Source organism: Egretta garzetta, unplaced genomic scaffold (assembly GCF_000687185.1).
Source record: "Egretta garzetta isolate BGI_Z169 unplaced genomic scaffold, ASM68718v1 scaffold601, whole genome shotgun sequence".
Classification (NCBI taxonomy): domain Eukaryota; kingdom Metazoa; phylum Chordata; class Aves; order Pelecaniformes; family Ardeidae; genus Egretta; species Egretta garzetta.
This window is the reverse complement of record NW_009258540.1, coordinates 147630-162931: the sequence shown is the minus strand read 5'-3', so window position 1 is coordinate 162931 and position 15302 is coordinate 147630. Positions and strand designations below refer to the sequence as shown.

Sequence of the window (15302 nt, the reverse complement as noted above, 5' to 3'; positions counted from 1 at the left end):
CTATGTGGCAGATAATTATGTTGTTCAGTATGCTACAGCCAAAACTGTTATAACAGCTATAACTCACAGCCAAGTAATGATGGTGACAATCAGAACTTGAAAAGAATAGCAACCAGATTTTTAGAATGCTAATTTATTCCAAGAATATAAAAGCAAGCTATCTTGTTTCTATTATTGCTCTCTCATTTGACTAGAAGAGTGTTAAAATAAGATGAATGAATAACTTCAGCTAAAGCAGTCTTATTTATGTAAAAAGTCAGCTAAATTTAAATAGTTTCATTATTCAAACCGTAGGTGCAAAATAAAGATTGTGCCCTTACCTTCACAACGTGGGACAGTAGAGCTCCATACTACATTTCCATCTTGCATAATACATGTTATGGATTCAGAGCCTTGGGTCTTCACAAAGCCATCATCACAGTGAAAGGAAACAGAACTTCCCAGAAGGAATCTATCTCCAAAACGCCTCCCATTTATAGGGATGCCTGGATCGTGGCACTCATTCTGACCAAAGGCTGATAAAAACATTGTAATAGTAATAATAAGAATAGTAGTAATAGTAATAACCTCTGATAAGTACAAGATTACAATATAATTGAAAGCATAGACAACTCCTCAATAAAAAGTCAACATTATATCCAATGAACATTCACACAGATGCAACATAGTTCAAATTCTGAATCTCTTTAGTTTTATGTGGCTTAGATACACAAGAACACTTTTCTTAAGTTTCCCTCTGGACAAAATCCAGCTGTTTGCCTCTAACATGAGAAGTATGGCCTCACATTGCAGCTAATCCAGCAGAAAAAATGGCTACTGCTAAAAAAATGGGGTGGCAACAAAGGGTGCAACCCATGGTGACCCGCACCTCTGTGTGCAGGTGTGATCTCATGGGGGGGGTGTTCTCACCAGTACGTGGATCAGTGAGTTGCAGAGAGCAGCAGTGTGGGTGACTGCAAAGCTGGGGGACCTCCGTGTCTTTCAGGAGGTGTGTGCAAGTAAGGGGAACCCACTCCAAGGAAAAGGGGTGAGTGCTTGTAATCTATACGTCCTGTGAGGGGAAGGTGTGTATGTAAATCTTGGCAGGGCAGGATAAGGATGGATTAGAGTGGAAAGATATTTGCAAATTTCTATGAGTTAAGATAAACCAGGTGGCACAAGGAGGCACCAGGTGTAGCACCAAACCTGTCAGAGGTCAAGGAGCGTCTGGATGATGCTCTTAAACATATGGTTTAGTTTTATAGATAGTCCTGCGAGAAGCAGGGAGTTGAACTCAATGATCCTTATGGGTCTCTTCCAACTTGAGACTTTTTATGATTCTATGATTCTAAGATTTTTTAAGTGTCTAAGGCATCTACGGTTTAAAAAGGATTGCAATCCATAAATTCCAGTTTTATGTGGGGCATCCTCCTAAATAATGCAAAGAAACACCTTGGCCCTGAACAAACACTGTTAATAGATTATATTAATTGACACAAGATAGGAACAGCATAAGATATGACAAAGACAACTTTATTGTCAATTAACAACTTCTGTAACCTTAGAAGATAATTTCATCAACTAAAAAGATAATCTCCATATAAGTAATGACTTTGAATGACTAATAAAAATTCTAGGAGAGTTAGCAGTCTATGGCAAACGTAATAATGTTTTCTACATGAGGACAGTGTTACTAGAGTTTTCATTTGAGAGTACTGTTGAGTAATATCCTTTCATATAAACAAAACAACAGATGGCTATCTCTAGCCAGATATTTTTTAGCCTGGTTTCCCAAATGGGCAAGATTGATGCTTTCAGAAGCTATCTCTATGTATGTGACTGCTAGGTCCACACTTAACAACTTTTGAACTTGACCAGTTGCAACTAAATTTTGTACATTTGAGAATTACATTCTCAATGGTACTATGTTCTTAAAATTCTTAAAGAAACTGTAGCTGGAGAGAAGAATGATTCTTAAATTAGTACAGTCCTATAGGCAAGACCTCTGAGATCAGCTATGATCTTTGACGCTAGAAAAAACACAGAGGGTAACTATTATGTGTATCCCAAAAAAGAGATCACAGAATGGCAAGGGTTGGAAGGGACCTCGGGAGATCATCTAGTCCAACCCTCCTGCTAAAGCAGGTTCACCTAGAACAGGTTGCAGGTCTATATACTTAGGGGTCTATATTCTTAGATATCACACCATCTAACTGGAAGATAGAATGCAAAAGCAAAGCAGGTTCCCAGAACGATTTATTTGCAACATTATTCTAATTGCTTTTTAGACTTCTGTGCTTTTCAGATGTGCATCTCCATATTTTGGATCTAAGCTTAATACCTTTGTGAAATTACTCCTGCTGGTTCCATTGAGAAGTACATTAAATCAACTGCACTGGATGCTTTGACTTGAAGGTCTAGGCTTAAGTTATGTGCTCTGCATATATGCTGTCAACCAAAAAGGCCCTTAAATAATGAAGGAACTTCTTTAGCACTATCACAATTAAAATAAATAAATTACAAAGATTCAGATAGGCTAATGAACACCAGGAAGACAGACGAAAGCAGTGCAATTATACAAGCATTACAATTTACTTCTGTATTATAAATAAAAACATGTTCCATTTTTCATTATTATGAAGAAAGATAGCTTAATTTTAAGACTAGGCATAAGATAAAAGCAGAGGTTCTTACTTGTGTAAGTGATATTAAATCCTCTTCCAGTGGTGGAGTGATCCGACTGAAATTCAAGTCTTACTATGTGCCCACTGCTAGCCAGCTGAGAAGGGACCTCATTGCCAGAAAAAGTGCCAAGAGGTGGTAAATCTGAAATCCCATCATCTTTCACTGTAAGGTAGTCAAATTGAGGTTCTACATCAAAGTCGTTGAAAATCAGATGGATTCTGCTTCCTGGCTCTGAGATAATTAACCAAACACAGTTCATATTGTTCCCATACTCCTCAGGATAATTTGGAGAAAGAATAATTCCAGACGGTGTGGTGAAGTTGAAGAAACATGAGACTAAAGAAAACAACAATAGATTCTCAAAATACTATCCATAAACATTATAAATGCTTGTCTATGTATTATTTATTCTTGTGGAAAGGGATGCTTTTGAAGCCTAGATTTCAAAACTAACACACATGCAACCCGGAAATGTTTAAGACTGTTAGAACACTTCTCCGATATAGCATGTCATGGTTGCATGTTTTTATTTCCCCGAGTGAAGCTAAGTGACTGCACTAGAGCCTGCCAGAGATTATTAGAAGCATGTAAAGAATGCCAAGGAAGCAAAAGTAGCGACTGATGTGTAAGAATTTGGAAAAACTGGCAGGTTTGTTCTGAAATGAAAATATTACCTCCTAATTTAAATATGACTTTTTTCCTAAAAGGAATAGACATGAAGATGTATTTAGCAATCCAAAAAACCAAACAGAAGGGCCAGTGTCATCTGTCATACACAAAGTTTATGCTGATGTAAATAACAGTAGAAATTTAGATGTGCCTCAATCAAGAACTCTTAAAAGATTATATAGTACAAACTTATTTTACCCCTAGTTTCCCTTCAGTAGCACAGGGCAATTAAACAAAAACGATTCATAGCTCTTCTCCCTTTTCACCCCTTTGTGTCAATTTTCATCAAGATGATTCCTAACTGATTTCAGAGTCATGAGCTTGTGGCTGGTACTTTAGTGAGAAGTACAGTGCTTTCAGAAAGCGGGGGCCTCACTGCATATTAATTAAAACAAAGGATAACCATTACTCAGCTCCTCAAATGTGTCAAACTGAACTCAGTGTTTGTAAATAATGTTGTAAGTTTAGGTTCCATTATCTTTCACAGGGCACATGCACATCGAATACTGGAGCACAGTAAAATATTCCATGCTATTGACAACATAAACTAGTATGTCAACCCAGTGCAATACAACACCATGAAGAAACACAATTTCTGCCTTCAAAGGGAATTTCACCTGCACAGTCTCCACACCCAGGCCTTACGTGCTGAGACACATTTCAGAATTGCATGGGCCTATGGAGACGACTTCTAGTCCAGAGCATGCTTACTCAGCTGCAAAATACATATATGTCCAAGGAGAACGGGACAGCTCACTAAGGTTGTTTTGAAAATCAAATACTGAAGTATAAGACTCTTTATAGGAAAAGGTAATGCGGTCTGGAGATATGAAGTCCCTAATATACCTGTGTACTAGAAAGATTTACTCTATTTTACCACAGAAGAAGAAAAAATTAAGAAAAAAAAACAAAACCCTCTCTATTTAAATCCATCTATACACTTACCCACAAACACATTTTAACTTTTAAAACAAAATTCATAGCTAATGATTTTATCCACCCCTTTTCCATGTGGGATAGCCTTATATTCTTTATATTCATTTTCATGCTTTATTAGGAGATCAGAAAAAAACCTCAGTTTTTCTTATGTGGATCTGCAGACTGCTTTGCATTGCCAGAACCAATGTGTTATGTGCCATAGAGTCCTTCTGAACACTTATATGCTATTAGGATTTGCTCATTTAGAGTCTAATTGAACACACATTTACATTAAGAGTGTTAAATGGTTCAATTAAATATAAAACGAGGGGAAAGAACATTCTAAAACAGTCCTACGTGATGTTCCCCATAAATGAGCTACTACTGAGCAAAGTAAAAAAAAAAACCAAACATGCGACTAAAAAAGTATTCAAGGTCTTTTGAAATGTTTTCTTTCTGGCTAGTCACAAATGCTAAGAAAAGCAAGAGGCTAAGGCCAGAAAAATAAGACAGAAAAAAAAAAAAATAATTCTTACAAACACAGCTAGGTTTGTTGCCAGACCACTGGTTGTTTTGTTGACATGTAATGGTTCTCTCTCCCACCAGTTCAAAAGCTGCTTGACATTCAAAGGTAAGTGTATCTCCATGCAGAAAACTGTTGCCAGTCCTTTTTCCATATGACGGAATTCCAGGGTCTCCACAACCTCCTTTCTCAATTTCTGAATATCAAAAAATTCAAACACAATAATAAGGATGATATATTTGCAAGCAATTTATACGTCAGTATCAGAAGTGCATTCAAAATATTTGGCATTATGCCTTAAACTAATATTTATAGCTGAAAATTAACTAGAGGTAAATGCTGTAAAACCGCCTCTAAGATGACTTAGGATATAAAGTCTTTTCACAAGCTAATAGATTCCATATCCGCATTGCTGAAGATAACAAACTACTCATCTTTACCTCCATGGCTGCACTGAATTACAGCATATTTGAAGGTAAAATCATAAAGCTATAGATAGTCTCCATTCTAACCATGGAGACATACTATGTGTAGATCCTATTTCTTGTAATGAAGTACTAGTAATAAAGAATCTATCTTAACTCTCACATCTGCAATTCCATTTATAAGGCTATTAGCAATCTGGTTAGAAGTATATAAATTACTGATAGCATCAACAAATTTTAGCACTAAAATATAACAAAAATCAAAACTGAGGAATTATTTCTTAATCTCACACTTCAAATTAGAGCCACATTTTTTCCAGCTGCATTCAGCTACACTGAAAAGAGCTTATCATTTTGGATTATAATTCCTAGATATTCTCTAGGAGATCTGCTATTTAAATTATTTAATGTGTAGATCTTGAATGTACATATACAAGGTAAGAATATAACCCCCCCAAGTCTTATGAAATTTATGAATAACAAGAATATTAGGAAAGGAAATGTAAATATTAATTGCCTATGATAGAAATGCTAAATCATCTTACAAATTACTCTACATTTGGCTGTCCATTAAAACTGAAGGCTCCATTTCTTTACCATTAAATTTAAAGTAGTTTTTCTATTAATTTCCATTTGAGCAGCAAAAATAAAAACAAAGCACTTCTGGTTCTATAAACCGTTACATCTGTGGTAAAATGATGTAAATCTAATTTGAATTAAATTAGTGATAAAATTGTTGTTATTCAAATGTTTCCTCTTTCAGTCCCAGGTATGAAATCTGAAACATTCAGGATAACAAGAAAATTCAATTCACTAAGTAGTATTAAACACTAATACTATTTAATGCCATTAGAAATGTCTGCTGTCAAATATAGTAAAATCTACTAATGTTAAATCCTGGCAGAAGTGTATATCTTGACACGGTAAGTCCAACAGAAATTTCAAGATGCAGCATACTGTAATAACATATAGTCAATCCACTATGTTTACTCCCTTAAAGCAGTTGTGAACACTGAAAACAAAACCATGTTCAGAAAGGTATGCTATGTATCTCACAAAAGAAGAGGTTATTCATCAGAATAAACAGAAGTATACATTTTTTTTCTTGGTAATCTTAAAATCAACATTGAAGAGAAAATTAGGAGTAACTATTCCATCCAAGAATTCAAAGCAGTTCCAGTGTCAGTTGTCTTATTTAAATAATTTAACTTACCAGAAAGCTAAAATGGATCAAATGAATGAAAACATCTTCCAAAAAGTCCAGTACACATAATAAAACACCAGTAAAGCAATATCATAAATAAGATTTATAAATAAGATTCAAAATTATATGTATTTACAAATGCTTTCGTGCAGTTTCACCTCTCTGCTCCTACTGAGGAATTGATTGTTTCCTACTGCCACAGCAGAGCACTTCAAACTTGTGTGTTCTCAGCTTTCCACAGCTCCACATCCTACATGAAAATGTGGGGAGCCATAGAAAATCAGAACCCACATTTTAATCGCATTTTGGAAGTTCATTTCCTCCATTGCAGAACTATATCTAATCCAGCGTGTGAGAATGATCATAAATACTTTTTTTCCAAAAACCTGTTGTGTTTTGAAGACCAGGGCGACAGTGTCTCAGGCATCAGGAGGCAAACTATCTGCAAGGTTTTGCAAAGGCATTGCTGAAGATTTATCCCTTAAAAGAAAGCAACAAGTTTTTCTTTCCATGCTCTACAGGGAAAGTATCAAAATACCTTTAATTAATGAATTTTCTGAAATAGAAGGCAGATCAGAATGCTTTCTAACTCTCAGGAGATACACCAACTCCTAGGAAAAGGTTATGGATCAGTAAACCAAAGCCTTTAACAGAAATGATCATGAATCAAGCTTTCTGGCAGGTTGAAAATTCCATTTTTGTAGGAAATTAGTGCAGTAAAACTTTACTCAGAACGAAGCTCTTACTGAGGAAGGCAAGAATGCAAGATAAACTTCAAAGATTAAGTAAATACTTTATGCTTCTTAATATATCACACTTCATCCAGTTTTACTTGGGGAAGAGATGTAACTCAGATTTTTAAATAGCTGATTTGCAAGCACAAACAAGCAGTTAAAAATATAAAAACTGATTTCAGGTCAAACATTTTTTAATACACTTTTCTTCTTTGGAAAAATAAAGGTTTAATAAAATCTGTCTCATAAAAATATTTTCATGATTAATTTTAAGTTCTCTCTTAAAATACATTAGAAAGAATTTTTAAATCAAATTATTTTACATTCAAAAACCAAATAACTCATAAAAATGTCAAAATGAAATGTATTAACTGTATTTCTATCTCAACTTTCAGGGTTTGTGCTTGTTTTTTCAACATAAAAACAATTCAGCAAATGTCACAAATTTATAAAACACTTCTGAGGATGTCTTATTTGCATTTTGACAATAAAAACTTGACAAATTCCATCCAGCTATAGAAATCTGCATCTTCATAAACCTTGAAGTGTAGACTATTTATTCTTAACAGAAAATGTATTCTAGTAAAAACCAACTTATTCAGGTTGACAGAAAGCTCCCATTTAATTTCAATGGATAGCATTTGCTTCTATCTTCAAGTTTCACATAATTTTCCTGGTATGAAGATTTGCTATTAGATGCATACCATATTATTCTTATTCATATTACATTACAGGTGTTACTATCTGTACCACAATTTTAGATCAATTAATATTCTACAATGAATTTTATAGTGAGACAAAAATCTGTTGTTTTCACACTGCAAAATCAAAAAGAACACCCAGTTTAGATACTTTAACAATTTTTCATGCACTTTTCCAGTTCAATATCAGTCTTTGCTGTCATGTTACAATTAATTAATACATGCATTAGACAATTTCCTTCCAAAATTTTTGAAAAATACCAAAACCCCAAAAGTTTGTCTTAGCTGACTGAATTTCTCATGCATACACCAATTGCAGGTCTGTAGTGGTTAAGGTGACAAAACTTCCCTTCCCCTTAAAAAGATATAAACTTTTAGTAGGAGTCTCAGTTATAATGTCTGATTTTTTATTTTTTTTATTGAAGTATTGTAAAATATAAATCCATGTAAAAATTCCACCAGCAGCAGAACACAATATTAAATCTTCAAGAAATCACAAGGGAGTGGCAGAATAAAGCAGATTAAGTCAGATGCAAGACCGTCTGTACAGTTCTCTTTACTGAAGAGCTAGCTTCCCATCACAAATATTAATAACAGAGCAAAACTTAAGGAAGACAGAGAAGGATAAATTCACCATTTTGTATTTATACATAAAGAATACTGTTTGCTTATATCTACATCTAGTACAGGCATGTAATGATTCCCCAAATTTTTCTGTCCTGTGTGATGTAACACAGCTTTTTATTTTATTGTCTCTTCTGGTACCTGTCTGACTTCCACTGATTTTATCAGCCAACAATTTTTTTCTATGTCTAAATTCAGATGAGGTGCATTGTGCCTGTTACTTCAACACATGCACCTATTATTTTACTTCATAAATTGCAGAGAAGCTATGTATCTGTTTGCTAAAAAGAGAACATTTTTCTGACCAAAACAGTTGGAGCTATGTTTAGCTTTTAGAGAAATCCTAGTGGACAGAAAACATTCTTAAAATGACAAACATGAAAGTAAAAGCTATGCTAAGCTATTTAAAGTATGACAATAAAAACCCTATTCATTTAAGATTATTCTGTGTACTCCTTCAGTGTTGGACTTCTTTTGATCTGAGCCCTTAGAGCTGTGTGAACTTCATGTTGTTTGCAAATAAGCTCTCAAGCTCAAATATAAACATCAACTTCCTCTGGTTTACCAAAAATATTAACACTGATTTCATTCAATTGTTTCTGGCTTTCATGTACTCTCTTTCAGTAGCCTGGGGAAAGAGACTTTTCATCTTTTTTGTAAATGAGAAATATTTACTCATTTTCAGGGAATATTCTCACTTTAATGTTGGGAGAACGACGAGATTAGATTCCTGGCAAGATCATATCCCTCTGAATTTAATCAAAGACTTCCGTTGCTATGTTTTATTTCAAAGGAAGAAATATGGCAATTGTAAAGTGATATTAAGCATCTAAATATGACTACTATTTGAAAGGTGTCACACTGCAATTCAAGTCTTTTTGCTGAAAAGGCTGTGCATTACTTTGACCTAGGTATCAGAAACATAACAAAACACTTCATAGATTACAACATTAGGCTTTCTTGAATTTATTAGTCGTGGTAGTAATTTACCTTTATTTCCCTTGTTACTAGACTACAAACACACAGTTAAAATGAAATTCTTAATGCCACTGTTTTCTATCACACTATCCAATATTCTATCTTAGATGATTAGTGAATCATCATCATCACTAAATCTCTAGCTACATACAACTTTTACTAGTAGGGTGTTAATAATATCATCACACTTTAATAATTCAGATGTATAAATAAAATTTAAATTAAGTAAGTGTTTTAAAAACATGTGGGCCACACAACACAACAATCTATTGTTTCAAAGAAGAGATTCATAAACTTCAGTAATTCAAGGTCTATCAGAAAGTTGAAGTCAGTACCTCTGCAACCTAAAATCATGAATCTGATAATATTCCATAATTATCATCTTAGCTGTAGTCAAGATAGGTTAAGGAAAGCTGAGAGCTGGCACAGGTATACATTTAAAAAAGATAGTTTGGAAGTTTATTTCCATGTCAGGTTTTCAGTTTAACATCTAAACTCTTATTTGATGGGCCACAGAAATTCATGTTTTAAATACAAGAAAATTGATAGTTTAGCTTATTTCCTCTTATTCCTCATACCTCCCTTCATTCACAGTCATAATATCTGACACAGTGGAATCTAGCCCTCACATAACACTTTCTTAAATTTAGAGGAGAGACAGAAGAAATACTGCTATATAGAACAAACTGTGATATGGCAAGTGCTGTGTTTTAATTTTCCAACTCTTATACTATTTATAAGTAGCATAAAGCTTGAAGCTGATCTTCCCCTTGATCTCAATAATAAAACCTATTTGGACCAGTATCACATTATGACCCTATATCTTCCATCTCACTATTAGAATTCAAATTTCAGTCCCAGACAACATCATTAAAATCCCATTTAATGAAAGGGAAGTAACATATATAAGACAAAGTCTGCAACTCATAAAACAATCTCTCTGTTAAGTCCATCATTTTTCTTAGGGGGATGAGTTATAGATGGACAAATTACAAATGGGCTAAACAGACATAATTTCTATTTATACACTTGTTCTTCCCCATCTTCAGGTCATTGTGCCACTATTAAATTACACAGTAAATACTTAAAACTGTATGTACTTCTTCAATGGCAGGAATAGAGAGCTTGGTTCTCTAGGGCTTCAGCAAAGGAACAGATTTATAGATCACAGTTGTACAAGATTTGCACAAGAAAATTAAGATGGAAGAGAGAATTCAACCAAGCATCCCAAAATAATACTGTAGTCTTCTGAAGTATGCTTTTTCTTGCTTCACTGGAAACTGTGGTGGTCTATAAAAATTAAGCAGCTGCAAAATTACACATGAACTTTCACTACTGTACAGCAATAGTTTCAGTTTCGGATAAAGAAGCAGACATTATTGAAGATCCCTTCTGTTCCATAGGGAAAACTGTTTTAAAAATAGACAAAGAGCTGGCAGTACAATACTTAAGGAAGGACAAAATGCTACTGTTTTCAGAAGTAAACAATTAATCCCTTTTTGAAATGCATGTGTAATTCTGGTTTCTAATCTTAAGAAGATGTTGAAAAATTATGGGAATTTAAAAACACAAATGGAGAAACCCTTACACAAAGAGAAACCGTTACACGAAGAGAAGGGATAGAGAGAGATGCTCAAGATTGCAGAAGAGGACATAAGTAAAGAATGAAATCATATATATGATTCCTGCAAAGGAACATGGGAACAACTACTGAAAGTGAAAATGATAAATCAAAACTAATAGAAAAAAATATTTCAGATAGCACATAATTGGACTGTAAAAGTGCCTATTAAAGCTAAAATGAGATTGGCCTAAGGCTAAAAAGAGGGTGGCCTTACATGATAATTTTATAGATGATCACAATTTTATCATTATTCCAGTAAATTTCTTCAAGGAAATTTTACAGTACAATTTATTATCAGTCTCCAACTATAAAAACAGAAGGCCTCCTTCACAGGTCATATAGTTCCCAGCATCATTCTAAGAGATGTCTCTCAATTCCGCTGAAATTTTTTTGTCCTTGCTGTTATCAAAAAGGCCACAGATCATATCCAGTAGATTAACTTTTGTTGTTTCTAACTTATTGCAATATTAAAAAATAAACATGACCTTAGAATCAGATAGATGGAAAACCAACATGAATGTTTTTTATAGGAAGTCCATTTAAGCTAACAGTTAACGATCACAGCATATGGATGCTGGTAATATATCATATCAAATCGTATCTTATAATATAATATAAAAATCCTTGGAAGTAATAAAACAACTGAGGAAGAAAAAAATCTTTTTGACAAATGCGTTCTTTAATTTTAATATTTACTGTTTACTTACATATTCCGTTACAGAATACAGAAAAATAAAATGTCCATTTGTTTACAATCAATTTTACATGTCCAGAAGTAGATGCAGACCAAATCTAAACAGGTATGGAGAAGAAGCTTTCTGCTACTTGTTGCAGAAAAGTTTATGATACCAGCTAACCAACTGATGAAATAGCAGGTGAAATTCACTATCAATAATGGTAGAAAAATAATTCTGGAAAAAAAATTATTATGAGCTTGCAGGTTCTGAATTGACAGTTACCACTCAGGAACAAGAACTCTGGCATAGTAAAGATAATTCTGTGACACTGTAAGCTATTGAAAATGTTACGAATTGCTAGGAAAGGAACAGTGAACAAAACAGAAAATATTCTTCTGCCATCACACAAAAACTTATTTCATTTGTACGTTGAATATTGTATGTAGTACTGCTCTTCCATATAAAAAAGGATACATTAGAACTAGGGAAGGAAAACAAAAGATCAAAGCTACTGTTTCTGAGGAACTGAGAAGCAACTAAATAGACTGGAAATCTCTTTCTTAGGGAGGTGAAATAAAAGTATTCGAGGGGTGATTGGACAAATACATGGCATAAAATCTTACTGAGAGGCAAAGAGGAAGTACTTGAGCCATGCATCACTAGAAACAAGGAAAGTACTCTGGGATTATCTGTCTCTTGATTTATCTCTGTATACTTCACCATTTTTTTCTTAAACATTCGTTACTGTCCAATATGAACATGCTACAGGCTTTTGGTCTCACTATAAATTTTTATTCTTTTGTTTCATAGTAAGGAATGTCATATTGTTCAAAGTGCAGACTTTATGTGTCTTTACTAACAGAAAGAATGGAGCCTGTCTATATAAAAGGCTGACCAGTGCCCTGGACAGAAGTTAGCCCAAAGATATCCTGCAGAATGCAAATTAGCATGTTACGGTAGAAAACACGAAGTACAGTAAAAAGCAAGTGCAGCTCCCTCAGAAATGAGCAGAATAACGTAAGGATGAGTCTTGTGAAAAGGTGAACCATGGAATGAGGCAAAAGACAATAAAAGAGCTTGTAGGAAGTTATTAAATATAAGAGAAAGAAAAATAGCTAGCAGGAAAGGAGAATGAAGAACAGCTTCATTTTTCCAGAAAAAAAAATCATAGTTAGATAACGAAAGTTTAAATAAAATTAAATGAAGGGCAGGATAGGAATAGAACAGGTTAATGATTATTTAGAAAATGTAGACATTCAAGGGAAGAGGGCCTAATTAAATTCGCATTAAAGTACTTAAACTGAAGCAGTCTATGAACTATTAGCAATTATCTTCAAGAACATATGGAGGACAAGGGAGGTCCCAGCTGACTGGACAAGGTCACACGTAATAACTGTCTCAAAAACTGGAGAAAAAGTGTGGCAGGTGCACCCGCCCTGACAACGACCGGGCCTTTGCCCGGTTTTGCGCCCTTACTGTCCCATTGTGCCTGTTGTCCCAGACAGTCGCCCATAGATAAGAGTCCTCAGCCAACAGTAACAGACATGACTATATATGACCACAGGTCAGATTTGACTAGGGTATAAATGGAGTCTGGGTGGTCGGGGGGGGGGGGGGGGGGGTAAATTGAGTTGGCCCTCCTCGGAGCACTAGGTCTGCAGTTGGGGACTCTCCCCTTGAGTCAGGATGCCACCCAAGGCAACTCCTTGAGGTGGTGAGCCCTTGCCTTATTGGGTGAGTGACTGAGCGTTTTGCGTCATCACTCTGAAGCTTAAGAATTCTTAGGTCAGCTGTGTAGTCCCATTGGCATCTGAACCTGTGGTTTACTAATGTTTGTTGGAGTACCAAACACTTTTAATTAGAATAAGTATTATTTTTGGTTACATCACCTGCCTAATTTGACCGTGTGCATGTCTACAACAAAGAGGACCCAAGGAATTTTACAAATGCATGTGTATATAATTTGTCCCCTCAAACTGGGCAAGTGGTATGCTTTATCTTCCTTTACAACAGAAAATCCTTGAACATCTTTACCTAAAATTACCTTAAATCCTGGCAAGGAAGACACAGTAGTTGTCTAGAAATGAATCAATGTGCTACCAATATTTTAAAAGTGCAAGCAAATTGACCTGTGTAATTATAGGATTGTAAAGCCAAGACTGATGGTAAGCAAAGTGATGGGATAGCCAGCACAGGATTCTATTTCTAAAGGGTTAAAAGATGAAAATATAATTAACAATTAACACCAGTTAACATAGTTTTATGGAAAATTGGTCATGTCATACAAACAATATGATTTTTAGACTATAACCTTGGTTGACACACTATATTTGGCCTTCTTTCAACCATCTAAATAAGCAACACATGACATCCTAATTAAGAATTGACAGCATAGAGAACCAATTTAGCACACATTAAATGTATTAAAATTAGGTAATGATAGTATCTCAAAGCATAAATGTGAATAAAGAATTATCATCAAGCAACAGAACTGCTTCAACCAGCTTAGCATATACCTTTTTTTAGCTCAATCCTAACAATTTGTTCTACAAATGATACTACAGAAAAATAGTTAATTAATAGTGGCCACAGTATTGTCAAGTTGCTGTAGCTCTGACATATATTGTAGCTGTATATGCATTCTTGTGCATATGTACCCACATAAGCACTGCTTTTTCTCATACCCTTCAAAGGAAAAAGCAAACATCAATATTTCAAGCCTATGGCAGCTAAGAATTATGTAAAATAAAATTGTTAGATGGGAGGACCTTATTTTCCCTCCGTATCCACTTCTGTACCTTACAATAGATGTTCTTTCTCTTTAAAGACCAGGAGTGATAAGACCAGTTTCAGCAAACAACATGGAAGATTAGAAGGGATGTCATGTGTGGGATGTGTTGGAGCTTCAAGATTGGTATGCTTCTAACACATGTTATAGAAGCAGTCAGTGCTCAAATGAAAAATGTTTGCTTTAGAAGCCATCCACGGATAAGGAGGGAGAAAGATGACTTGGTAGCATTTGAAATAGGAAAAGTGACTACACTGTGACTGACCATACTAATATTACTGCAGTGTGGACTTCCAAATAACTTAATTTTACTTTATTCTATTTCAATAAAGAAGCAAAAATGAGGGAGTGGTGTTCTAAAAATATTCTTTTGAAGGAAAGGAAAAAAAAACAAAAAAAAAGAAAAAAAGGAAAGCATTTTTAGGCCCTACATTCCTATATTCTATCTTTGCAGGACAAATCCTGCCCTCCAGGTTGCAGTCAGTTCAGCAACTTTTAGCATTTTTTGGGGGATGCACAATTTCCACTGAGATAGCTAAGAAAAAGGTTCTCTCTCTGATTAACTTTGAGACTTTACTGCATGTGCATCTTGCATCTACAAAGAGCTTCCTGTTATTCTTATCTATCTGTATCTTGCATGATTACAATTTTTTTGCTGTGCCTCCTTCCTTCTTTGCTACTGTCTTCTTATCTACCTGAGAGACCTGGGCCATGCTTAAGGAAGACACACTTTCCTTCCCTTTCCAAAGACGCTGACTTGACCAAGACTTCAG

The 15302-nt window shown here is 34.7% G+C and overlaps 1 protein-coding gene across 1 annotated transcript in view; it reads right to left on the bottom strand.

Annotated features, from left to right (window-relative positions):
- CSMD1 (CUB and Sushi multiple domains 1) overlaps positions 1 to 15302 on the bottom strand; it is a gene marked incomplete at its 5' end in the record, with an annotated part of 480927 nt that overhangs the window by 318392 nt on the left and 147233 nt on the right. Inside the window, 3 exons of the mRNA XM_009646490.1 lie at positions 321 to 515; positions 2674 to 3000; positions 4788 to 4970. Of these exons, the coding sequence (XP_009644785.1) occupies positions 321 to 515; positions 2674 to 3000; positions 4788 to 4970 (705 nt within the window). The remainder of the gene's footprint in view (positions 1 to 320; positions 516 to 2673; positions 3001 to 4787; positions 4971 to 15302) is intronic.